This window comes from Manis pentadactyla, chromosome 4 (genome assembly GCF_030020395.1).
Source record: "Manis pentadactyla isolate mManPen7 chromosome 4, mManPen7.hap1, whole genome shotgun sequence".
NCBI lineage: Eukaryota > Metazoa > Chordata > Mammalia > Pholidota > Manidae > Manis > Manis pentadactyla.
In genome coordinates, this window is record NC_080022.1 from 174,931,184 (window position 1) to 174,956,549 (window position 25,366).

The 25,366-nt window shown below is 49.6% G+C and overlaps 1 protein-coding gene across 1 annotated transcript in view; it reads right to left on the bottom strand.

Annotated features, from left to right (window-relative positions):
• Positions 1–5,238: 5,238 nt before the first annotated feature.
• Positions 5,239–25,366, bottom strand: part of MARCHF10 (membrane associated ring-CH-type finger 10) — a 74,353-nt gene continuing 54,225 nt past the window's right edge. Inside the window, exons 10-13 of the mRNA XM_057499534.1 lie at positions 23,372–23,481; positions 14,855–14,968; positions 9,557–9,599; positions 5,239–6,219 (exon numbers count right to left, since the gene is read on the bottom strand). Of these exons, the coding sequence (XP_057355517.1) occupies positions 6,158–6,219; positions 9,557–9,599; positions 14,855–14,968; positions 23,372–23,481 (329 nt within the window). The 3' untranslated portion in view covers positions 5,239–6,157. The remainder of the gene's footprint in view (positions 6,220–9,556; positions 9,600–14,854; positions 14,969–23,371; positions 23,482–25,366) is intronic.

Here is a 25,366-nt window from a genome sequence, read left to right on the forward strand (position 1 = left end):
CAGAGCTGGCCTGGCCCAGTGGGCAGTGCCATGGGGCCTCAGGGGTGAGGAGCCAGCCAGCCACACCACATGGCAATCTTGGAATGGAGCTCTCGGGCCCTGCCAAGCTGCCTTGCGCACTAGGACTTGAGTCTTTTGCAGGAAGCAGGGAAGGAATTGCATCTTCAGGGAGGACCACCAGAAAGGAAAGCAGGGAGAGGGAGGAAGGAGGGAAAGGAGACAGGAGGTAAGGAGGGCCTCAAGAGGACCGGCGTGAGACGAAAGTGCCCAATGATTCAGGCCTTTGTCTTTGGGGCCGGGACTGCCAAGAGGCCCCCAGAAAAGGCTGACTTCCGTCTTGACTCTCACCAGAATCTGCAGTACTTCAGCTGCATATTTCAGTCCTTCCTCATCCAGAAAAGCAGGCAAGGGGCCAGCACCAGATAAAGAACAGGAGCAAAGCAGCAAGCAGACATTTTCCTCTTGAAATGGCTATGTTGTTGGTCATCAATGCAAAAAATTGACTATCTTCTGGTATCAGTGGATGGCAGAACTTTAGTTTTAGCCATTTCAGGGAAATGCTGGTCAATTTAGGTTTTCTAAATTAGTTGGCATTTTCTCCTTTCCTCCCTGGCCATCCATCAGGGTGTATTCCTGCTGATCTTGCAGAGACACCATTCTGCTGCTCTTCTGTATCTCTCTCTCTGGGACTTGGGAAACTTCTGGATGGTGTCTTTCCCCAGATTGGGCTGCTGAGGACTCCAGACCCTGCCTCAGCCATGCTGTTCCTCCATGATGATAAAAATTATAAAACTATTTATTGGGTATTCACTATGTTTGGTCCTATTTCAACTGCATGCCATGAATTACTCATGTTCTCCTTTCAACACACCATGAGATAGGTGTTACTGCCCCCCGTTTAAAGATGGGGAAATGGAAACACAAAGGGGGGGAGGGCTTGCCATGCTCCCTCTTCTCCACCCTCCCTGCTCCATGAAAAGTGCTGGGGGGTGGGCAGCAAGCACCAGGGAGCCCCCAGCAATCTTGCGGTCAGGCCCTGAGACTCAAGAACTTTGTCCTGGCCTATCATCTCTGCGGAGACTTTCAGAAGCCAATTTTGAGTTTAAGGGCTAAGAATGACCTCTTTGCTGTTCTTCCCTTCCAAGGCGGTGGAGGCAGGATGGCTGGGTGGCTTGGGCTGGGTTGGATGGTGGGATACAATGTGCAGAATTGCATAGAATGCATAGAAATGAGGTGGGACTCAACTGATTATCAGACATTGACACTTATATTTTAAAGCTCACATTTGCCTCCCCCACCAAGCTGACAGCCCGAGACACTGTGGCAACAGGTGCTGTCCCCAGCCTCCTACTGTTGGCTCTTCTAGATCCCACTCTCATCATCTCACCAGTCTGGGTTGGGGGCTTTTGGTAGCTCCCTGCTGCCTGTGGGTGGACCCTCAGCAACTTAATCTGGCCCCCCGGCTCACCTGCCCAACGACCGTGCTCTGGCGAGGGGCCTCACCACCCGGCGCCTGTGTGTGCTCCTGCCTGCCCTTCTCTCCACCATCTTTCAAGGCCCTGCTGACCCTGTGGTGGTGACCACCTATTCCCCTGACTTCTGGAGCTGGTTAAGGATGTTACCCTTTCAGGCAGTCTAGGAGCATGGCCTTGGACTGACTTTACCCAGTAAACTTGGGTACATTGCTTATCTTCCCAAGGTCAAGTTTTGTGATGGTTAATTTTATGTGTCAACTTGTCTGGGTTTATGGATGCCCAGGGAGCTGATTAAACATGATTTCTGGATGGGTCTGTGACGGTGTTCTGCGAAGAGATTAGCATTTAGATTGGTAGACTGAGTAAAGAATATTACCTCCCCAGTGTGGGTGGGCATCATCCAAGGGCCTGAATGGAACAAAAAGGTAGAGGAAGAGTGAACTTTCTCTCTGCTTGAGCTGGGACACCCATCTTCTCCTGCCCTTGAGCGTCAGAGCTTCTAGTTCTTAGGCCTTTGGACTTGGACCAGGACTCATACTGTTGGGTCCCCTCGTCCTCAGGTTTTCGGGTTTGAACAGAAACGACATCACTGGCTTCCCTGGGCCTTCAGCTTGCAGGGGATGGATTGCAGGACTTTGCCGCTGGCATAATCACATGAGTCAATATCTCATAATCAATATCCTCCTATGTATCTCTATCTATCCTATTGGTTCTGTTCCTCTGAGAACCCTAATATCTGCCTTCCAGGCTGATTGTGAGGAATACAGATAAATGGGAAAAGCTTATCTCTAGGCCCAGCTCAGGAAGTGCTCTATCAGTGGCATGCCTAGACTCATATTACCTCGGTTGGACTTTTTCTATATATGTCCTGTTGTCCCAGTGAGACTGAGCTCCAAGGTGGACATTGTGCATTTTTTTCCTGGCACATAGTTGATGGTTGATCAATGTTTGAGGTTCATGAAGCCAGCTGCCTAGGAGCCAAAGGCTTGGAAAGACCCCCCCACTTGCCTCAACTTCTAATAGATCCTGGTGCAATTTACCCAGCAATGGAGAAAAGAGCCCTTTCCATCAGTGTCTTTCAATAAATGAGACTTGGCCCTTTCGGCATCTCAGGCCAAGAGAAGCCCACGGGCAGACCCCTGGGCCACAGCGATGTTGAATTTATAGTTGGGGTTGATATCAGTTCTGCCATGTCTCTCCCATCCCAGACTTCATAGAAGGCACCCCTGGGTGTGTGAGTAAACCCAGCATTGGCAGATGCAAACCTGTGACGGCCTCAGGGTAGTGGCCTGGATGCTGTCATACTGTGGATTTGGCCCATCAGAATGTTGACATAGCTACCTCAAATTGCATCAAACCCCCTATAAAACTTATTTTTTAAACAGGCACTGTACCTTCTTAGATAATTATCAGTATTGACTCCTGGACAAAACTTTTATCTTCAGTTAACCTTTAAGTCCAGTTGAAAAATAAAGGCCTGCTTTCTCATAGGATGCTTAGGGCTTGGAGCTCTATTTGCAAATGGAAGAACTTGAGGTTTTAGGAATTTTATTTACATTAGATGTTTTCAACTTGAATGGCTCTTCCAGGCTCTGCTAACCCTCAAAGATATCGCTTTGTTTTGATCTTGGGTCTTGTGTCTAGGCTGCCTGGTGGAGTCCACCTGTTTGTGGTAGTAGAGTCACTTTAACTGTGGAACATAGCAGGGAATGGGACATAATTTTGATGTAATTCATGCCTAGCTTTCCTAAAACCCTACTGGCCCCATAATTCATCCCAGGTGAAATCTTCCTCGCAGCACAGTCTGCACTGGTGGCTCCTGGTCTGCAGGGTGTGGGTCTTGGGGGTGGGAGAAGCTCCTCTTTCTCCTCAGCCCACCACCCCCACCTCCCTGCTCTCATCCCTTCTCTGTCCCTTCCTCCATTTTAAAGGAAAATTCATTGACACATATTCTACGGTTACATTATATCAGAGAGTTCACCATTTCAAGCGCTCAGTGCAATGAGCTTTAATGAATTTCTCAAGTTGTGTGAACATTTTCATGAAAGATCTTTAGAACACTATTTTTTTAGCCTCTTTTTTTGTTATCATTAATCTACAATTACATGAAGAACATTATGTTTACTAGGCTCTCCCCTACCCCAAGTACCTCCCCCACAAACCCCATTACAGTCACTGTCCATCAGTGTAGTAAGATGCTGTAGAATCACTACTTGTCTTCTCTGTGTTGCAAAGCCCTCCCCTTTCCCCCACCCCCCACATTATACATGCTAATCATAATACCCCCTTTCTTCTTCCCTGCCCTTATCCCTCCCTACCCTCCCATTCTCCCCAGTCTTTTTCCCTTTGGTAACTGTTAGTCCGTTCTTGGGTTCTGTGATTCTGTTGCTGTTTTGTTCCTTCAGTTTTTCTTTTGTTCTTATACTCCACAGATGAGTGAAATCATTTGGTACTTGTCTTTCTCCACCTGGCTTATTTCACTGAGCATAATACCCTCTAGCTCCATCCATGTTGTTGCAAATGGTAGGATTTGTTTTCTTCTTATGGCTGAATAATATTCCATTGTGTATATGTGCCACATCTTCTTTATCCATTCATCTACTGATGGACACTTAGGTTGCTTCCATTTCTTGGCTATTGTAAATAGTGCTGCGATAAACATAGGGGTGCATTTGTCTTTTTCAAACTGGAGTGCTGCATCCTTAGGGTAAATTCCTAGAAGTGGAATTCCTCTATCAAATGGTAAGTCTATTTTGAGCATTTTGAGGAACCTCCATATTGCTTTCCACAATGGTTGAACTAATTTACATTCCCACCAGCAGTGTAGGAGGGTTCCCCTTTCTCCACATCCTCGCCAACAGTTGCTGTTGTTTGTCTTTTGGATGATGGCCATCCTTACTGGTGTGAGGTGATATCTCATTGTGGTTTTAATTTGCATTTCTCTGATAACTAGTGATGTGGAGCATCTTTTCATGTGTCTGTTGGCCATCTGAATTTCTTCTTTGGAGAAATGTCTGTTCAGCTCCTCTGCCCATTTTTTTAATTGGATTATTTGCTTTTTGTTTGTTGAGGTGCATGAGCTCTTTATATATTTTGGATGTCAAACCTTTATTGGATCTGTCATTTATGAATATATTCTCCCATACTATAGAGTACCTTTTTGTTCTATTGATGGTGTCCTTTGCTGTACAGAAGCTTTTCAGCTTGATATAGTCCCACTTGTTCATTTTTGCTTTTGTTTTCCTTGCCCAGGGAGATATTTTCATGAAGAAGTCACCCATGTTTATGTCCAATAGATTTTTGCCTGTTTTTTTCTAAGAGTTTTATGGTTTCATGACTTACATTCAGGTCTTTGATCCATTTTGAATTTACTTTTGTGTATGGGGTTAGACAGTGATCCAGTTTCATTTTCTTACATGTAGCTGTCCAGTTTTGCCAGCACCATCTGTTGAAGAGACTGTCATTTCCCCATTGTATGTCCATGGCTCCTTTATCGAATATTAATTGACCATATATGTTCGGGTTAATGGTTGGAGTCTCTATTCTGTTCCACTGGTCTGTGGCTCTGTTCTTGTGCCAGTACCAAATTGTCTTGATTACTATGGCTTTGTAGTAGAGCTTGAAGTTGGGGACTGAGATCCCTGCCACTTTATTCTTCTCTCTCAGGATTGCTTTGGCTATTCGGGGTCTTTGGTGTTTTAGAACACTTTTATAAATCCAAAAAAGTCCCCTGGAGCCTGTTTGCAGTCACCCTCTGCTCCTAGGCCCAAACCCCAGCAACCACTGATCTTTCTGATCCTATGGTTTTTTGGTTTTGTTCTGCCTTCTCTAGAAATTGAGTCTAAATAGAATCCTATGTATTCTAAATATGTGGTCTTCTGTGTCTGGCTTCTTTCACTCATCATGTTGTTGCATAAGTCAGTAGTTCAGTCTCTCCATCTTTGTTATTTTTTTTACCTATCTTTGTCTCTCTCTCTCATTCTCTCTCACACACATACACACACAGTTTTCTCACCAACTTTCTCTGCATGCCTCACTCTGGTTCTTGAGCCCTAAGATGTAATTAGGAGATAACTGTGGGGTCCATACACCAAATGCATCCTAAGTGGGTACCTACAGGGGCAGCCAGCCATCCAGCCTGTCACAGTCCATGGGGGCCAGGATGTGTCATCCCTGGTGGTAGTGATGGCAGGGACCAAGGAGAAGTGGAGGTGGGATGGGGGCTGAGATGACCTCTCTCCTATTAGTTTGAGGTCCTGAGCCTTTGTCCAAGGACACTGAAATGAGCACCAAACAAAGCTGGGTGAGTAAAATCTGTTTACTATTATATGAATACGAGGCTCAATTCCACTCATGGTTGAGTACGCCTGAACAGATGCCCTCAGCAGAGGGACACCAGGCCACCTGCTGGAGCTGCTGAGTCCCCTGGGGCTTCTGGGCTGAGGAGCAGCTGCAGGGGCCCAGCAAGCCCAGGCTGTGTGGCCTGGACTGTCTGGGTCTGGGCTGGTCACTGTTGCTGTCTGTTCGCCAGACTCCAAAAAGACAGTGGCAGAAAAGTGAAATGAGAACTGCAAACACATTGGTTTCAGTTTCATTAAAGAGTAGGAAGGGAGGTGCATGGGGGCGTAGGAGAGGTGGCTGGGGACAGAGATCTCTGCTGAGCTCCATGGCCAGCTCCCTTGCTAGACGACCTGGCTGTTGCATTGATAAGTGCTGCTTTCATTTCCATCTCCCACTTCGGAATCTAGAAGCAAGAAAATCTCTCAAGCTATAGAGCCATAGCAGATGGTGGGATCTGTCATGGGGTGGGGCCCCCCTCTGGTCCCCATCCTAGCCCCAGCAGCCAATGAAACATGCTGCAATGCCTGGGACAGTGGGGAACAGAGACCACAGTCCGTGGAATCCCCAGACTGCCCCACTGGGCTTCCAGCCAGGCCAGGGCAGCTGGACTGTAAATCCCTCAAGAAAAGCATCTTAGTCATCTCCACATCCTCACGCAGCTTGGCGCAGCAAAACGTCTGCAGGCTTACTCGCTGGGAGGAGCCTTCGCCTCCTCTCTGGGTAACGCCTCCACATAAACTCCCACTTCCTTAACTCGGCAAGGAAGGGGGGAATCGACTTAGGTTTTTAAGAAGTCAGTCAGAGATCAATGGCTGGAGGCAAAGGGTCCTGCAATGGGAGGGAAGGGGGCAAAGAGGCAGTGGAAAGCAAGAGGGTCTGAGTGGAGGAGGTAGAGTGAGGGATTCTGCTTTATTCTTGGGGAAAACTCTTGTTCTCAATATTTCTGTTCCCAATGGCTTGAGTGAGTGCTCCCTGACTTTTTGGAAATGTTTTCTGTCTGTTGAGAAGGGCAGCAAACAGGAGCAATTGGCATTCTCTCATCCCTACCTGGACCATCTCAGCCTCTATCTCCAATCCTAAGGAAGCCCCAGCCTGCCACCCCCACCCATTCCCTTACCTGGCCTGTTCTTTCAAAAGCCGGTTTCCTTGACTTGTGTGTATAGAGGGAGGTGCTCTGGCCCAGCCTTTGGCCTAAAGGTCCTCACGCCTGCTCCTGTCGGCACCTGTTTGGATGGCTGCAGGGGGCATTACTCCCCTCCCTGGCCTTGGCCTTGGCTGTGGTGACAGTTGTTTGTGCCACTGGGAAGCAACTGTCAGGGGACTGGCCACAGAACCATGTGACAGGTTGTCAGCTCTGGGCACACCCACCCAGGAACTCTCCCCAGCTGCCCTTACCTCAGTGCTCCTATGGCATTTGTGTGTGGACTCAGGTCCCAAGTGCAGAGGAGTGGGGCCTCGGTGAGAAGTTTGGCATGGGTACCACAGAGCCATAAAGAGGCTGGCATCTCTCTGTGCCACCTGGTGGGTCCTGATGTTTCGCCCCCTTTCCTCCCTGTTTTCCTGAACTGAGCTAGGGTGGCAGGTCACAGCTGTGACTCAGCTCTTAAAGAGCCTCCAGCTAGGCTACTGGGGACCAAGGAAGAGTGTGTGGCCCAGGGGAGGGCAGGAGGCATGTGCATCTGCCTCTGGCGCCCTGGCTTTTGTCTTGAGTTGGCTCTGGCAGGAAGCCAGCCAAGTGCTGTGTCTGACCAGCATGCCCAGGATGCACCCTCTGTGCAGGGCTGTCCTCTGCCTCGGCTGCGCCCACGGGAGTCTGGGGTGTGTGGGGGCTATTTCCAGGGGAGACCCGGCAGTCCCCGTATGGGGGCTGCTGCAGGACGGGGCGGCTTCTAGAGCTGGGCTCAGCTTCCTGCAGCGGGATGGTCAGTGACAACCAGCGGGACCAGGAGCCTCAGCAACACCGAGGGCTGCAAAGCAGCACAGGGCACTGCAGGGAGAGCCCGCAGGGTCCCCCGGTGGAGATTCCTTTAGGAGCACCACCCAGAGGTGCTCTTCTGCCCGCCAGAGACGTCCGTCTCCTCTGCAGCACAGGCTGGGAACCCAAGTGCCCCTTCTGCACCCCCGGGAAGGCCCCCGAGCTCCGGGGAAAGGCTCCCGGCGGGCTCAGCGCCTCCCGGGTCAGCCGGGCGCAGTGGCCCGCAGTGGGCACTAGGGGGCGCCCCTGCCCTGCCGAACGCGCCCGGATGCCGCAGGTTTCCCCGAACCCGACAGAGCCCGGGCGCCTCGGGGGCGGGGAGGGCGCGGCGCCGAGCCCCGGGCCGCCGAGTCCTCCGGGCCCGGGCGGCCGACGTGCGGGGGCCCGGCGCCCGAGGTCGCCTCGCTCGCCTCGCTCGCCTCGCTCGCGCCCTTTCCGGAGCGGCGGCTCTCGCCAAAGGCCGCTTTGGGACCTGCAGGCGGGCGCGGAGGCTTCTCCCCGAGACACAAAGGTCTTCCTAGACCTCCACGCTCCCCACCCGCTCGCCCCCTTCCCGGTTGCGGAGCGGGGCAGCAGCCCCGGGGCGGCTCGGGCCACAAGGCCGGGGTCGCGGGCGGCGCCCGGCTCCCCCGGGGCTTTGCGAGGGCGCGAGGGCAATGCTCGGCCTGACGCCGCCGTGGCGCCGGCACTCGGGCTGTGCGCTCCTTTTGTGAACCGAGGGAAGGGCCCTCCCCCGAGGTTCTGAAAATGGTCAGCCCGGGTTCTCAGGGCTGCGGGTCTGGAATGGTAAATTGGGTTCTCCGGGGTCGGGATCTGGGTCCCGCGCTGTGGAGCCCCGAGCTGGTTCGGCTTCTCCAGGAGGGTCCACTCGGGGTTCCCCAAAGCATCGCCGTGAGCGGCTGCGTCGGGATCACAAGGCGCCCATCGGCATCTCGGGGGGTAGGGGGGGCGGGAGGGGCAGGAATCTGTATTTCTGGTAAGTTCCCCAGGTGGTTCTGATGGCAAAGCCAGTGTGGGAAGCACTGTTCTAAACCTTTTGGGGGCAGGCGGCAGGCAGCTGTAAAATATCCCCCCCGGAGTGCCTCTGGGGACGGAATTGGCACACGCGCTCAGTTCCCTGACCTGTTTATTCTCCCTGCTGATGGAAAAGCTCCCCCCGAGTCTGCTGCAAGCCCTCCTACTTTAATTAAGCACATTTTCTTCAGTTCGGTTTTCTATGGGATAATGAGACGGTCTGAAGACAGCTCTCCTGCCTCCTTTGCGGAACCTTTCTCAGGAGACCTGTTTTCCTCTTCAGCCTCTGACCCACTTGATTGCGCAGAACGGTGAGAAAATCCAATAAATAAAGCCACTGGTTTGTGGGTGACTGTGGTTTCCCCCTGGTAATGGCTAAACGGCACCCTTCCAGGGCGTAGAAGGGAACCCAAGAGGCTCCCCAGGACTGGATGCTGGAGAATCCCAGCAAAGGAAAAGGGGAAAGCCTGCCGCTAGGCATCCTACACCCGCCCAGCAAAACCATCTTCCCCTTCGTGGGCCCTTTTCCTTGCTTACAGGATGAATTAAAATTGTTATCTGCTCAGCTTCCAGCAGACTTGGACTCGCCTTCCTGATAGCTGCCGCTAGAGTTTCCCAAGCTTTGTGGGGTTATTTTTGCCTCCGGGTGGTGGTCATTACTTCCTTCCACAGCATTAGGTTCAACAGAGAGACAGAAAAAGAGTAAATTAGCAAACACCCTCAAAATGGCAGAACTGATCCCCAAACCTACTTTCATTTCCCTCCGGTCTGGGCTGTGGGCAGTTTCTTGACAACTATGAGAAAGAAGACAATGAAAAATGAATTGTTTTTCCAAAGCACTTGTGAACAGATGTATATAGTTCCCTGGCCTCGGGAATGTTCTGGGAATCCCTTGCCTCACCTTAAAGGGGCAGAGAAAACGGGCAAGGTGCTGTGGGTTGATGCACCCTACCAGGGCTTAGCCTTGCCCTGAGGACAGCCGCAGTGAAAACCCGGGTCACCTTTGCTGCTTGGAGGTGTCTACATTTGGCAGTGTAAACAGACTTGCTTCCTTTCAGCAACTGATCTGAACAGCAGAATCCCATTCTGATGGTCCAAACCACATCGACAGGCTGGGGGTGAAGGCCGGGTTAATTGGCCACTGGCCTCACCACTGGCTTGTAAACAATCAGTTGTATTCTCTGCCCGGCAGGAAGCAGCAGGCCCATCAAGGCTCTGGGCTCCCTCTTTGTTCTGACTTTATGGCATTTTATGCCACAATAAGAAACACTGTGTGCTCCGTGGGAGCCCATTGTGCCAGGCTGTAAGGATGTGGCTCTGGTACTGAAGGGCTGGGGCTCTTCCCCCAGAGAAGAGGAGCTCTGTAACAGGATAAACAAGGGGTGCCAGACACTGTTACTGGGGCAACAGCCTGGCCTGTGTGGAGGCAGCTGTGGCCCCTGGGTCCCTCTCACCAGCCGGCCAGGGGGAGGGCCGGGAAGGATGGAGTCCCTCCTGGAGAAGCAGTACCATGGAGACCTGGCAAATCATGCTTCAGGAATGCTACCTGTGGCCTCAGCCTCTGGTTGCTCCAGGCTGTGGAGACGACCTCATTCCAACCTGCTTCTAGACTCCACACCTGGTGACTGCATCTACTTAAAGCAACTCTCACAGTCCATCGGGGAACACCGCCTTGGTGAGTAGAGATGTTTTCCCACCTGTGGGCCAGCCACGCCTGGACGTTGAATTTTAGGGGTATATTGGGCCCTTTGATACGAGTTTGGGGTTTTGTAAAAATGGTGTGAATGAGGAGGGCCTAGAGAAAGACCACCCAGCTTCACACACAAATGGTCAGTGGGATTTCAGAGCTACTCGAAGTCCCTTCGTGCCTCCCAGGCCAGCCACTCCTTGCCAGGTTCATATACGTGAATGTTTTCCTGCAGTTAAAGTGTTAATTCTGCACACCTGGAGCAGAAGGCAAAGGTGGGAACTCACTCTGGGACAGCAAGTGAGTCCCTTTGGCCTCTGCCTTTTAGAATGTGGACAGATATTTTTTGTTTTACTTAGTGTAGTGAGTTAAGTACTGCAGGAGTATGGGGAGTGCCCGGGCAGGCGGCAAGAGGCACTTGATGCAGGTACATTTCACTGGGGGAATGGAGAGCATGGTACAGACAAAACCTGTGGCTTGCAGGAAGCCCAGAAAAGGGGACTTTGCAGGTACAGCCCTCAACAGTTGAGTGCCCAGATGGGTGCTGAAAGGGAAAGGGGAGGGAAGGCAAGTCCATTCAGCTTCGCCATCCAGGACAGCACTGTGTCCATCAGATTAAAGGGTGAGCCTAGTGGGATCAAGTGAAGCTGTGGGGTTGTGTGTTCTCTGGAGATGCTCCTCCATCAGCAGCTGAAGTGAGAAAGGGCCAGTGTCCTGCGTGGCACTTGCAGAGAATAGCAATCAGTGCCTCCTTCAGCCTGTGCCTCACTCTGTGCCCCCCTAAATCCTTCCTTCCCATCTGCAGTGCTCCCCACATGGGCCCCTTACCATGTCCCATTGCAACGGCTGCCCAGCTGATTTCTCCCCTCTCCAGTTCACCCTCCACGTGGCTGCTCCTGTTAGCTCTCAAAACTGCAAACCTCCTGGCCTGCTAGGCCCAGGCTTGACGCCCTTCAGTGGGCACACAGACCCTTCACATCCTGCTCCCTGCCTGTACCTCCAGGCTCACTTCCTGCCAGCACCAGCCACTTGACTTTCCCAAACACACGAGTCTTCGTTTCTCTGAGCCTTTGTGTTTCCTTTTGCGTGGAATGCCCTTTCCCTCTCCACCATCCTTGCCCATCTGCTAAACTCTATAAGATTGACTTCAAACCTCACCTCCTCAGCTGATGAGTTGATAAAGCATACAATAATGGAAGCAGTGTTGCCACCAGATTGCCAAAGCAGTGGGAGTTGAACCTGATTGGATTGAAGGCAAGGCTTCTGAAACATTGGCTGTGTCCCTGAAGCCCTGGAGAGTCTGTTATGGAGAAGGAGTGGAAGGACAGACAGGAATGGTGGCTCCTCATGTCCTCTAATTGCTCTGTATTCCTCCACATCTGGCTCGATCTTCTATCATAACACAGAGCACATTTTTTGATGCTCTTGGTTACATCAAATATGTAACCTGATTTAGTCTGAGTCTAACATAGGCAAGAACTATCTTAGTCATATTTGTATTCCCAGAATTTAGAACCTGGCACATAGTAGGCACACAGAAAATCTTTGAATTAATAAATATACCTAGGGAGTGTTCCTTTGCCTAGAATGCCTTTCTCTCCATGAATCTGTACTATCAGTTTCTCCAAAATGTAAGTCAAGATTCACATCCTGGAAGAAGTGGGTTTTGGCTCATTAGTTCATTGTTTGAGCATCAAAGGTTATTGTGCACTTGCAATGTGCCAGGCATTTTCTAGGCCCTGGAGGACTGTAGGGTACAAGAGAGGTAAGGGTTCCATGCCCAAGTTGCTGGTGAGCCCCCCTCCCAGCCCCCAGCAGACCACATGCTTCTTTGGCAGTCATTTGGCACTTTTGTCATCACTCAGTGTTCCTGGTATCCCTAGTGCCTGGGACATGGTCAGCAGTCAAATGTGATTCACTGTGTGCCCAGCATCTTGATAGACAGGTATAGAAGGCTCGGCTTTGCCTTCAGGTAGTTCACAACCTCACTGGGGAGACAAATTATTTGTTTATGGGATCACTGGAAACCCCAGGAAGCCCCAGCCAGTGCAGATCTTGTGCTGTCAATTTAACAACCTCTGGGGATTACTGGGCCCACTGGTTCTCTTGAAAGTGCTACTTTCCAATTATTTCCTGGTTTTATAAATAGGTGTGGCTCATTTTCCAAGTTGATCATAAGCTCCTCAAAGAAAGGGATGTTATGGCATCTTGTCTGGCATCAGCTGCTTTTTCTGATCCCCATCTCAGCACCTGATATGGTTCAGGGCATGAATGAATGAGTGAATAAATAAATGACCACCACCAGTGACAGGCATTCACCCCTGGGTGTCTGTCTTATTGAGACACAACCAAGAAGCCCGACTTGAATGGGTTCCCTAGTCTTGGTAGGTAAAGGAGGGGAAGGAGGGTTTCTCTTCCAACAGAATGCCTCTCTTTCGCTAAATGTTACCCTCAGATTTTGAGTATTTTCTACAAAAAATACTGCGACTCAAATCCAGAAGGGTGTGAGTTTGACAATAGGCATTTCTTTTCCTACTTTCCACTTGGGTACTTCCTAACTGGTTATTTGTACCGGTCAATGCTCTGTGGTTTCAGCGGGTGAGATCTATTTCAGGGTTTCTCAAATTGAATGTAAGCTTGCGGTAAGAGAGGAGTGTTGCCCTGTCCTTTCTGCTCCCTTCTGGTGCCCCTTGCTCCTTCTCTAGGACGGTTTTACCAGACAGTTCTTCAGAGTCAAAGCTGGAGAGCTTTGGTTTCCCTCCATTGGGTTGTACTGTTTGAAGTCTTCTCATGCTTGCTTTGCAGTCCTGGAGACTAACGTTGCTCGCACTAGCCTGCTGATGCTGCGGCCCTCTGTAACCTATATCAAACCCTGGGTGATTTGAAGTTCAACGTGCAATAAAAACTTCATTAAAAAGATGTGGAATCATGAAAATGAGGTTACAGAAATATTAACAAAGGATCATTTCCTGCTTCCTGTGCTTTCTTCTTTCTTTCTCTTTTAAAAAAATGTATTTCTTGGAGGAATTTATGTCACCATTAAAACTACGGAAGAGTTAAAGGAAGGACAGGCCTGGGTCAAAAGGAGGGTGAGATTCCTGTGCAGATATCTTGGCAAAGACCCAACCCTTTTCCTTAATTGAGAGCTTAGGGTCTGAGAGAAGAATTTAAGCAGGAAAAAAATAGGGACAAATCTAGAATTCTTATGTCTAAAGGTCTGAAACCAGCATTTTAAATAGCGATGGCTCCAAATGGATTGTGACAGCCTTCAGTCGTGCACGGTTGACAGCAATGTGATGAACACCTGCGATCACTGGGTTCTGACCTCCAGGCAGTGGCTGGTGCCAGAAGATGCCTCTTGTCTGCCTGAGGTTGAAGACGAGAGAGACTCAGAGAAGAGAGAGACGAAAAAGGGAGGTACGTGGGACAGGGTGGCGGAGCGTCACCTAAGCTGCTGTGGCACCACTGGTAGTTGTCCATTGCTGCACTGGCTTGCTCTCCAGTGATGACCTTCTGACATGAACAGAGGTCAAGTTTCAAGCCTCAAGGCATGTTCTGGGAATCCAAAACACTAAAACTGTATCAGCCCTTGTCATGACCTTAAGGTGAGGAAGTTCCTCTGTCAGGCCACAGGGAGGCGTTTAACCAAGAGAGAAGTCCGTTGGGGTGCAGGGTTCTGACTGACTCAGTGATGACCAAGTGGACTTGGACGCTTCAGAGGCAGGCCTGTTCACCTCCCACATTTTGGTTGACTTTGCTAAGTCCACATGAGGCTCCAGCGAGTCATAGGTCTGGGCTTCTCCCTCCACACCACAAAGCCCCTTAGAAGGCACCTGGTCCTCTTCAAGAAAGTGGAGCCACACATCATTCCTGGTAAATACACTGTCACTTCTCTAAAGACAAATGGGACACCATCAGCACACACATACACACTGCGCATGCACTCAAACTGGGATCCAAAGCAAAAGCAAAACGAACAGCTCTCCTATGGGGGACGGTCCCTGATTTCACAGACCCCCATGCTTGGGCAGTGGGCAAGCCTACACAAAACGCACCCCCAGCCCTGGTGGCTTTGAAGGCCTGCCTGTATTTTGGGGGCCAAATGTCCTCTTATGTAACCATTATTGACCATTTAATTACTACTCATGTTTCATAGTAAGCAATTATGTGATTATCACTAATTTTCAGCCAGAAGGCCACTGTGCATACACTTAGCAGCCACTAGATCTTAGTCCTAATGATAACAGTGCCATGTCCCACCAAGCGACTGTGAGGACCTCAGCAGACTGCACGTCTAATAAACAGCACTGCAGGACTTGGGGGGGATGGCTGCAGGACAGTCCAGGTCAGAGCCAGACTTACCCTCTCTCTTGCAGCCCAGTTGTAGTTGAGTCTCAAGAGTTCTGCAAACCTCTGTTCATAGAGGTGAAGCAGCAGCACCAGGTACAAGCCCGAATTCATCAGCTCATTTTGTGTCTAAATATGGAAGAGAAAGCTCTTACTTTTCACTAAAAGTATTCATGATTTAAATAATGGGGTGGAGGGTATCAAGGCCAAGAGGTGACAAGAAATGGAACCAGAGCCCAAGCCCCCAGGCAATGCCTACCCTTGGGAACAAAGAACAGAGCAGGAAGGGATCCAGGGTGGGGGCTGGGCAGCCTTCCTGGAGGATGCTCTGAAAAACCCCTGGGCTGCAGGCTCAGTCCCGTGCCCTGAGCATTTCTTGAGCAGTTATGTGTCAGAGCCTTGAGCTGGGTGCTAGGGGGAGCTCAGTGCAAACGGTTGCAGCCCTCTACTGGGACCCCATCATCTGATGCGGAAGCGCCTCATTCATGAGCAGCTCCAACATGAGCTGGTGTGTCGACTGCTATGCTGGAGGTGCAAAGGGGAAGAAAGAGACTGGTTGAGTGTACGTGGGGGAAGGCTTCTTGGAGGTCCTTCCAGGATGGCAGGGACTTTGATGGTTGGCTAGAGCCTTTCAGGCAGAGGCACTGAATGCCAGTGAAGGCAAAAGAGCAGAGAGAACATGTGTTGGGCGAAGTTCCCTACTCACTGGTGTGGCTGAAATATAAGGGGAGTGTTTGTTTTGGACTTTAGAAAAAACTTCGGCTTAGACTGGGGAGACAGTGAGGTGGGACCACAGGATGGCGGAGCTTGGACGTCATGCTGCTTGGATGCGTGAAGCTATGGGCCTCTGAGCAAAGGAGTGCTGGGTGTCTTAGAAAGGCAAATTTTTCTGTAGGAGAGTCTGGGACACAGATGCCACCAGCTGTGGAGCAGGGGAGGGGCACTTTATTTTCCTAGATCCCTTGTTTACCCAGAGAAAGGGCCCAGGCCTTACTTGTGTATGTTTCTTACAATTGGGCTTAGTGATGGCCTCACGTAAGGCTCCATCTGGATGCTCTGCCACCATGTAACCCCCAGTGAGCTTGGACCCTGCAGGGTCGCCGATGGCCCTGCCAACCTCAGGGCATTTGCTCAGGCTCTTGTGTGGTCTGTGGGCCTGCTTTTGTGCCTCTGCTTTGAATACTCCTTTTCTGCCTTTCTACCAGACTGTGCCCACAACATCCTTTACAGCTGTCTCAGAGTCCCCTAAGAAGCCTTCCTGATGGACCTGATTTGTTCCAATCAATCCTTTGCTCCCTGACTCCTAGGTCTTTATTTTGTACTTGTTGTGTTTTGCAGTTGTTAATGTTTTTGCCTTTTCTTGGTGGGTGGGCTGTGTTTTGTTTTTCTTGTTGGTGCTTAGAACACAGGTACACAGGGAGGGTCTGGTGATCTGGCTGACCACAGCACCTCTGTTCCCGGCCGTCTGGTGTTCTGTGCTGTGGACCCTTCCCAGATCTTTAGTAAACTGGCCGCATTAGTCATGACCCCTCCCTGTCTGCCACTTTATTTCCCCATCTGTCCTCCTGTCAAATCCGCACGGGTGGGGGGATCATGACTGTGCTCAGGAAGCCTCAGGGAATCTAAAAACACCAGCCGAAGGCATGGCCCTTCACTTCACCCTTGAGAAAGGTCAGAACTGTGGCCACTTTCCCAGGATGGCCGAAGCTCAGACTTGACACAGCGGCCCCCTCAGCACTGCCTCCTTCCGCAGCAGCCCAAGGCACTTGTTCCCTTTTGAGGACAGCTCAGGAAGCTGGTGCAGAACACACTTCTTCCAGGGTGAAATAGCTGCCAGAAGAGGTGCCCAAGCTGAGCAAGGATCGATGTGCTCTTCCTCCTGAACGGGGACCACCTCCGGAACTTGCTGACCACAGGCCCCAAGGTCACTGCTGCAGGCCCTTCTGCCATCCTACAGAACTCTCTTTAAAGGCTCGAGGCAACTCTCCTTACCAGTTAGCCTCCTATTTTTAGCCTTTGGTCATGTTTTCTGTGCTCTTCTGACCTTGGCCAAGAGTGGGCAGAGAGGAAGTTGCTTGTTTTTACTTTTTTCTGTTTTAATTACCTCCTCCCACCTTGCCCATGAATGAGTGCCCCCTTTATGGTCTGTCTCGCAAGCCGCTGCCTCTGGGAAGCCTTCCTAACCTACTACACCACCCAGCCTCGACCCTTGTTTGCTTTCTTTGGCGGCCGCCTGCAAGCTGCCGGTGGTTTTATCTCCAGCCCTCTCTTCGCCAGTCCGCCTTTATGCTCATAGACACTCCGATGCATAATGGAAAACCAATCAGCTAGAAAATGGCTTGGAACTATCAGGTTTGTCAAAGCATTCGGGGAAATCATTTACTTTTTATGACTCAATAAGGCCTGGAGGCATGCAGATGGGAAAATATCCACTAATGTTTTCTGCAGATAATTTGAAAAGTCACTTCTAGCAGATTGTGTCTTTTCTCTGGTTTGTGGGAGGGGACCTGTCACACGGTGCCATAAATCTCCTTGGCTGGGCTCCTTTATGTGCCCTTTGCAGAACTTGTGATGCTTGACAAAGGGGCTGGGCCAGCCAATCAGAGCAGGTGTTTCAGTCATCTTTTAGCTCCCAGCCACAAGTGGGAGGGATTTGTTATCAGAGAGAGTTCCATGGTGTTTGTGCAGCCAGGGCAAAATGAGCTAGGTTTTGGAGCGTTATTTATTGGAGCTACTCCTGACCGCCCCTCCCCTGACCCAATCAAATTACACTTTGCCGCCCATGGGCAGCGAAGGGAGAGGAGCAGGGGACTTGGAAAACGGGAGGCATGTGAAGCAGTGGACAAGAGCTCTGGGGCACTCAGCCCGCCGGCCCAGTGTGTTTCTTTCTTTTCTCCTGCTCCCCCTTCATTCTGTTAATACTCATTTCAGCCAGGAGATTTGCTGCCTATGGAAATGCTCAATATAATCTACTCAAAGAAGCAGACAGCCTGCCTGAACGTTCTACCAAGTCTTCAAATATGTTCAAGAGATGCTCCCAGGTGTGAGGGTGATTAGGGGACTGCATGTGTCCAAGGACATCTGTCCGCGGCAGAGATGGAGCGAGGCCAGGCCTGTGCTTCAGAGCAACGACAGCCAGAGGCCCGCTGAGCGCCTCCTGTTGCTGCCGAGCTATGATGGCAGAGCACCTCTCCATCACACGGTGGGTGCAGGTCCCCAGAATGGGCAGCCTGGGGCACCCTCAAGCACTAAGACTTTGAGCCAAGAGTTTTAACTGGGCATTGCCAAAATGACTCCTTTTATAAAAGGGGAGACTTACCCTCTCTTCTGCCTGTTTCAAAGGCATTAAGGCAAAATGAGCTAATACAAGTAGACACAGTACTTTGTAAAACAAAATCATCCTACACGAGGAAAGGATTAAGGATAGGATTCAGAGCAAGGACTACATGTGTCTTGTCTGCCCCTGTGCTCCTGTGCCTAGCCCAGTATATAGTGTGTGCTCCATAAACGTGTACAGATGAAAGAATGAGAAAAAAGTGTACAGTTTTGGACCAGACAGTGGCCCATTCAGCCATGACTTTTGACTCTAGTGTCTCCAACTTGAACATGAATAATGGCCTTTTAAAACACAGTTGCCGGCTGTCTCCTCCCAACCAGGTTCTGATTCAGTGGGCCTGGGGTGGGACCCAAGAGTGTGAGTTTCTGAAAAATTCCCGGGCGATGCTGATACTACCTGTCAGGACCACCCATCTTTGAGAACCACTGCTATGAACTAAGGATCAGCAGGTAGCCATAGGCTGAATCTGACCTTTGGATGCGCTCTGACTGGAAGGAAGGACAGCATAAATGTCCTCAGCTGGAGAGGGTATTCTCCATTTGCCACAGTTGCCACCACTCCCTATTCGTGACTCTTGGAAGATTCTGTCCATGTTAGCTGCCTGGCCTCTATGGTATGTGCGATCTGTGATTTAAACTTTTCTTAAACCTTTTTTCTCCTGGCCCATTTTGGAGCCTGGAATGTTGCTATCTAGAAGTTCTTTCTTCCACTCAAAAACCAAGTGCCCCAACCAGAATCTGGTAGAGTCCTACCTCCCAGTTAAAGAGTGCACACACAGGAGGAGGTGTGCAATCGCTGATGGGCAGAGGCTGCCGCAGGCCTGTTGGGCTTGATTTTCAGGCATCCTTGAATAAGGAGGAAGGGAGAATGATTGGGCTGCCAGGTATCAGCAGCCCCTGAGTGCTTAGTCCTGGTCCTGGGGCCCCAAAGTTGCTTTAGCTTCATGGGACCACTCTCTAGCAGCCCTCAGAACTTTCTAATCTAGCCACTGGAAGCCTAGTAACCAGTCTTGACCCTATGGGAACCACCTAATGTCTCAGAGGGATAAACATATTTCAGTGCCGTGTTAGGCCCATAGCATTCGCCCTGCCCCTATTCATTTGCATTGAACCAAACCAGGAAACATACTCAGACATAAGCCTCTCCACACCCTCAGAGACCAGTGACAGTGCTGACTGCGCCCTAATGGGCACCCGGCCATCTGCATGCAGATCCCAAGTGAGGTCTGTCTCTGGTATCTTGGACTTTGCCCTCAAAGGCAAATGGATAGAGGGCTTGCTCCTTTTTTTCCTTCCTGGTCTTAAATGTCTCTCCTGTAGGGAGGTCATCTCAGCGGGTCAGACCCTCAGTTCCCACAGCGGCCTGCACACCCTAGTTCCTATCCTCCCATGCCAGGGTGACCACTCGCTGTGGTTTTCTGCATCAGAGCTGTGACTGCGTTGGTCTTTGGCACCATGGCATCTCCAGCTGAGGAGGCACTGACATGCATCCAAATGGGTTCTAAAAGTTAAACTCTTATGTGTGTTTTGCCATACTTGAAACAGATGGATAACCTGAGCCCATCCCAGATCATTTTAATCAGAATCTCTGGGGGCTGGGCCCAAGCATCAGTAATTTAATAGGAAAAAAAAAAAAAGACATGCAGCTGAATGTTCATTTTGGTTATGGGAGATTTTTGTATCTTCATGATTTTTATAATTAAGGAAAAGCAAAAATAAATCTGAATGGGAAAAATGAATGAGTTGATAAATAAGTGGCTTCACTAGCTAGTTAGTGAAGGTCAAGGGAGAGCCAGACTGAGCTGAAGCCAGTTCTAGGCTTTTTCTGGTGTTGCCCCTTTCTTTGTACATGTCTGTATTTGGTACCAGCTACCCCGCTTCTCGGGAAGGGGCCTGTTGGAAGAGCACTGCAGGTTGGCCAAGAGCACCCAGAGCTGCCAAGGTTTGGGAGGCAGGGGTAGAGCCTGGCCCGCAGAAGTGCAGGTGCACATGTCAGCTCCAGGGCCAAGCCGAGGGGCCTCCCAGGTGGGGACACACTGAGGTTGTATTGCATTCTTGATATCTTCGGGTTAAACTGTTTGCTGTTGATCCATGGAGAGTTTCTGAACTTAGTCTAAGTCCCTTATAACTAGTGACTCAAGTTAACTCAGACTGTTAGCAAACAGACACCATTAAATTCACAATGGGCCATCGGGGCAGTCAGAACTGCTGTAAAAGTGTGAGCCCTCAGCTGCTTTCCATCAGCAGATAAATATTGCACATGGTTCTTGGGACCTTTGTGCGGCTGGGGTGGGTCTGTCAATCTGGTTTCTACCTGTGATTATAATGAAGGGTATTTTCAAAAGCTTTGATGACCTGTCAAGTTCTCACTGAAGCTAATTTAAACTTGTTTCTGCTTCCATGTAGAGTAATTACGGTGCTGGATATTTTCCATTTTCCCCTCCAGATCCATTCTCCATCCTGCTCTGTGGCCTAAAGGCTGATCTCAATGAATTGCATTAACTAGACCCCCTTGTCCTCTGGCTTTCCAATAGGATTGGCCAGTGGGAGGCCCTGGCAGGAAACCAGAGGGTGGTTAGGAGTGAGAGGCTGGGGTAATCATGCCCCTTGTTCCCTCTCTGCTGGGCAGGGGTGTGGTGATGGCTGCTTTCATCTACTGATGATCACAGGCTATTGGCGACTCTCTCCTGTGACTGTCACTCTCCTGACCCCGGTAACTGCCTGCTCTCCTTGTTGCTTCAGGTCTGGGAGAGTTCACATTGCCAGTCCCAGGATGCTTCGTTGCTCCTTGTTGCTTTCTTTAACTGCCCACAGTTTTGCCCTTCACTGACCTCTCATCACTCACCCTTTGAGTGTGCCACCATCTCTTTCCTTGCTGACACAATTGCTTTCACAGTTCTTCTCACAATGTGTTTGTAGCTGGTTCTTCAGCTGGTCTGATGCAGTGAAGCCCAGGACGTGACCCCTGTGCGGGCTGGTTGGCTTTGTTCAGCGATGGTCATCAGGCCTGGACCTGGTGCGCTTAGCTTTCTCCAGTGAGTCCACAGGGGTTGGGCATCTCTGGGGCTGTAAGATGGGGTTCTCATCATCTGAGTGCCCCCTCTGCTCAGGCACTGTGTGAGGAGATGTGCTTAGGTCTTTTCCTATAGACAGTGTGTGAAGTAAGAATTATAATCTCCAGCTTGCTGCAGATGAGAGAACTGTGATCCGGAGAGTTTGTGTAGTTTTCCCACAGTCACATGGCAACTCTGGGAAAGGGAATGGGGTTTAGGTTGACATCTTAGCTGAAGCTGGTGTGATTTTCGGCGGGGTGGGCTGCCTCTGGCTATGAGTGCAAACATTTTAGTACAACTGGAAAAATGTGCTCTCAGTGAGTCGGTTTTGCAAATAGCAGTATTTGGTGGCAGCAGAAGCTTTGCAGAGGGACAACATGTGGAAATGCTTGGGACCAACGGGGGGGGTCTTTCCTGGCTGAGGCATTCCCATGCGCTGCACGGTGCTCGTGATGTCTGCAGCCCGTTCTGGTGGTATTCTGGGTAAGCCGGCCTCATCTGGACGTGTCCTTCTCCAGAAGTCTGACTGGCTCTGTTTCTTGGAATGATCTATCCTTTGAGGTGACCGCATGGAACCTGTGTGCACCTTGACCTCAGGCATTCAGAGGACCTGGTTCCTTTTGATAGTTTACTCCAACATCCTCAGGGTCCAAGATTGGGAGTTGCTTCTGTTTCTCATCTCAGCTCTCGGTGCCAGGGGGTCATGACTGAGTGATTTGAGACCCTCAGGCCTCCAGATGTATGAACTCAAAATAATTTCTCAGGAAATTCTTTTTCTCTTCCTTTCTTTCCTCCTCCTTTCCTTCCTTCTACTCCTTCATGCCTGATCTTTGGGACACTGGTGTGGCATTATGTCCACTGTAACGGACTTACTGGTTCTGCTGTTCAAATCTCCATTCTTATCACTGTGTCGTTCTTTTGTCTAGTAGCCTTAGAACTTTAAAAAGGTAGCTATGTAATTGCTGAGACTCACATGCACCATTTTGACTCAGGTGTGCTTTTTGCAAAAAAGGGTCTAGATACAGGCTAATGATCTGAAAGCCAAGTGCCTCCTATGCTGAAGAGTGACATTTTAGTTGCTAACATTGATTTTATAGTTTTATAAGTATGTGCTTTATGGTCGTGGTTATTAAATAATTTTTTTCTGATCATCTTTTGGGGGAGGCCAGTCTTAAATAATAATGGTAATCATGGGCTATTTTCATTTGATAAATATTTATTAACTGCTTATTATATGCAAGGCACCTTCTAGATCAGCACCAGCCAACAGGAATACAATGTAAGCTACGTATGCAAGCTACATATGTAATTTGACAAGTCCTAGTAGCCACATTAAATAAATAAAAGTAAGCTGGTGAAATGAATTTTAACAATGTGTTTTATTTAACCCAATATATTAAAAATACCATTCCAATATGTAATTAATATAAAAGTATGTGACCTTTTCACACTTTTTTCTTTTTGTTTTGACTCTTTGAAATTTGGTATGTATTTGACACAGCACATCTCAATTAGAAGTAGCCACTTGTTCATCAGCCACATGTGGCTTGTGGCTTCCATACAGTGCAGTTCTAAATAGAAGATTGTTTGCCTGAGAATTAGGCAATTAATTATTATCTTGGGCATGCATCACCTTCCCTTGTAGAGTTAACTAACTTTCACAGTATTAAAATTGCAGTCCAAATGCCCCAGAAGAATTAATGCGCTAGGTGTTAGAAAGCACGCAGTAGGTGCTTACTACATGTTTATTAATCTCGAATAAAGCAGTTTCTTATTACCCCCAGAGTTTCTTGATACATAAATTGGGGATCATTTCCTCCAAGACCCTGATTTTTTTTCCCCTGTTGCTGTTAAACTGCTTTGGCAAATTTGGGTGTGGAGCTTGCCAGACTTCCTACTTCTATGTGTCCAGTCAGCTAACGCAGCCTCCGGCTTTCGTCCCTGGCAGCTGCAGAGCCTCAGCCTGGGGCACCAGGACTTTCCCGGCCTCCAAGTGTCCGGGGGAGGGAGCCAGCCAGACACTCCCAGACTCGCTCCATGCACAGGCCGTCTGCATTCCTTGTATCAGGGTGAGGGTTTCCTCCCCACTCACACCTCGCACTGACTTTGGCCTGTGAGGCAGAGTGCAGTGAGCGTCTCTTACCCGGGAATGCTGGTGCCTCTGGTAGAACTCGATCACGTTAAAGTCATCCAGGTCGACCAGCAGGTCTCGCTTACACATCTCGCAGGTCTTCACGGTGCCTAGATCAGCTCCTTAAAGTAAAAAGTTCTTTGTCACAAATAACCCTGAGTCTTTTTGTGTTGATATATTGGGTCTTTTCATGTTGACATTTAAAGAGCGAGTGTATTATGAATTCTGAGTTTCAGTGGCCTTCTTTTTAAAGTTAGGCATCTTATGTAGAAAATGACCTTGAATCTGAGATCTGAAAATTTTCCTTTGTAGTACTTTTCATTATTATGCAAGCTTCGTATTGTAAGATAAATTCTAACTGAAATAAGCAGGCGACCAGAGGCAACAAAGGACTAGGCAGTTTATTTGAGCACAATTCCGGGCGAAGTTCACCAGTCTGAAACACAGGCTGGAGAAGTCGCCCCTAACCAGATAGGTGGGGAGTTTTTATAAGCACAGGGAGGGGAGGGGGAAGTGGGCCGCGCCAGGGATATGTGGGGAATTTTTTATTGGCTCAGGGTTGGGTGATGGACAGCCAGAGGTCTCCTCCTTCCGGATGGAGGGGGTCTGCATCTGGGGTTTGTCTGCACGTCACGGGACTGGGGTCCAGGAAGAGCTGTCCGTTCCTTCCTTATATGGCACAGAGCTATTTGGTGCTGCCTTTGTTCCGTTTGCACTGTCCTCACTTTCCTCCCTCCAGGGCCTCCAGCCTTACACGTATAAGTCAAACTCCCAGGACTTTTAAATAACAGGTTTTGCTTTCTGTTCAAATATAAACATGCTGGTCCATAAAACTGGAATTGGTACATGAAGGTCGAGAGTGTCACACAGGCATTTGACAAAAGGGTGAATATTGGGCCTTGGTGGTTGTTTTCTGGCAGACCTAACACAGATCCAAACAAATAAATTAGTGAGGACCAAAATGATGGCAGCAGCGCTCCTTGGTCTGTGGCCCAAAGACCCTCCTTTACTCACGCCCAGGTGACTTCCTACCTGCGAGAAGGGAGTGAGCCGGGGGCTGTGTGTGGGAACTAGTACCACACTATCTTGGCTCAGTACAGAGCTGGAGTGCAGTCTCATCTGGGACAAGAAACAGGAAAAGCCTTCCTTGGTTGCTACTTTTTTTCTTTAAACATGCATGTTGGATCACCATTTTTTCTCTGCTTATCTTATTCCCCAGTGCGAAAGTGGAGGATGCAGAACTGTGGCTGTTATGTCTAAGCAAACAGTATGCCATTTGCCTTGCCCCCGCTGCCCGCCGCCCACCCCCTGTTCAGAGGCTGCCTTTTGGCTGATGGTATACTGGCATTTATTTTATGTATTAGAATATAGAGGATTCCTGAGTTACCTGAATGTATTTGGTAAAGAGAGGGTGTATGCCATTTTATACCTCAGTTCTGCTTTTTCTCCACTGAGGATATAAAGAAATGGTAAATAATGAAGAATTTCAAAGGACAGGGATGAGCAGTAATCCCTTATCTGCTTGTTGTTTGCTTGGCTTTTTTGGCATCATTCTGTAATGCTTTAGGCTACTGAACGTCCCCTGTGTCTTCCAGTCTAATCCTTCTCAACATCCCCACACTGACACTGGTGTTTACAAGCATTTAGCAGCACTTTCATCATGCATTTCATGAGTAATTTTTTTCTGTGCTAGATATTTAATTGGCCCAAATTTCTAATAAGATAAAGCACTGCGTGGTGGAATCATTAGCAGCCAAAACCCACTAGTTTGCTCTCTGAAGGACTGAGCGCTCTGCTTACTACGTGGAGATGCATTTAAGCAGGGCGGGCAGGGGTCTGAGGCTTCTCAGGCCTGGGAAGATGCACGGGGCAAAGGGCCTCAGGGAGGAGCGGTTAATGTGCTGCTCCCCGGGATCTTTCTCTGACGGAGCGGTGGGCCATTCTCGGTGAGGGGGTGCGGCCACACCCCATTGGGACAGGGTGGAGCTCTTGGGTCTTCCAGGCTGC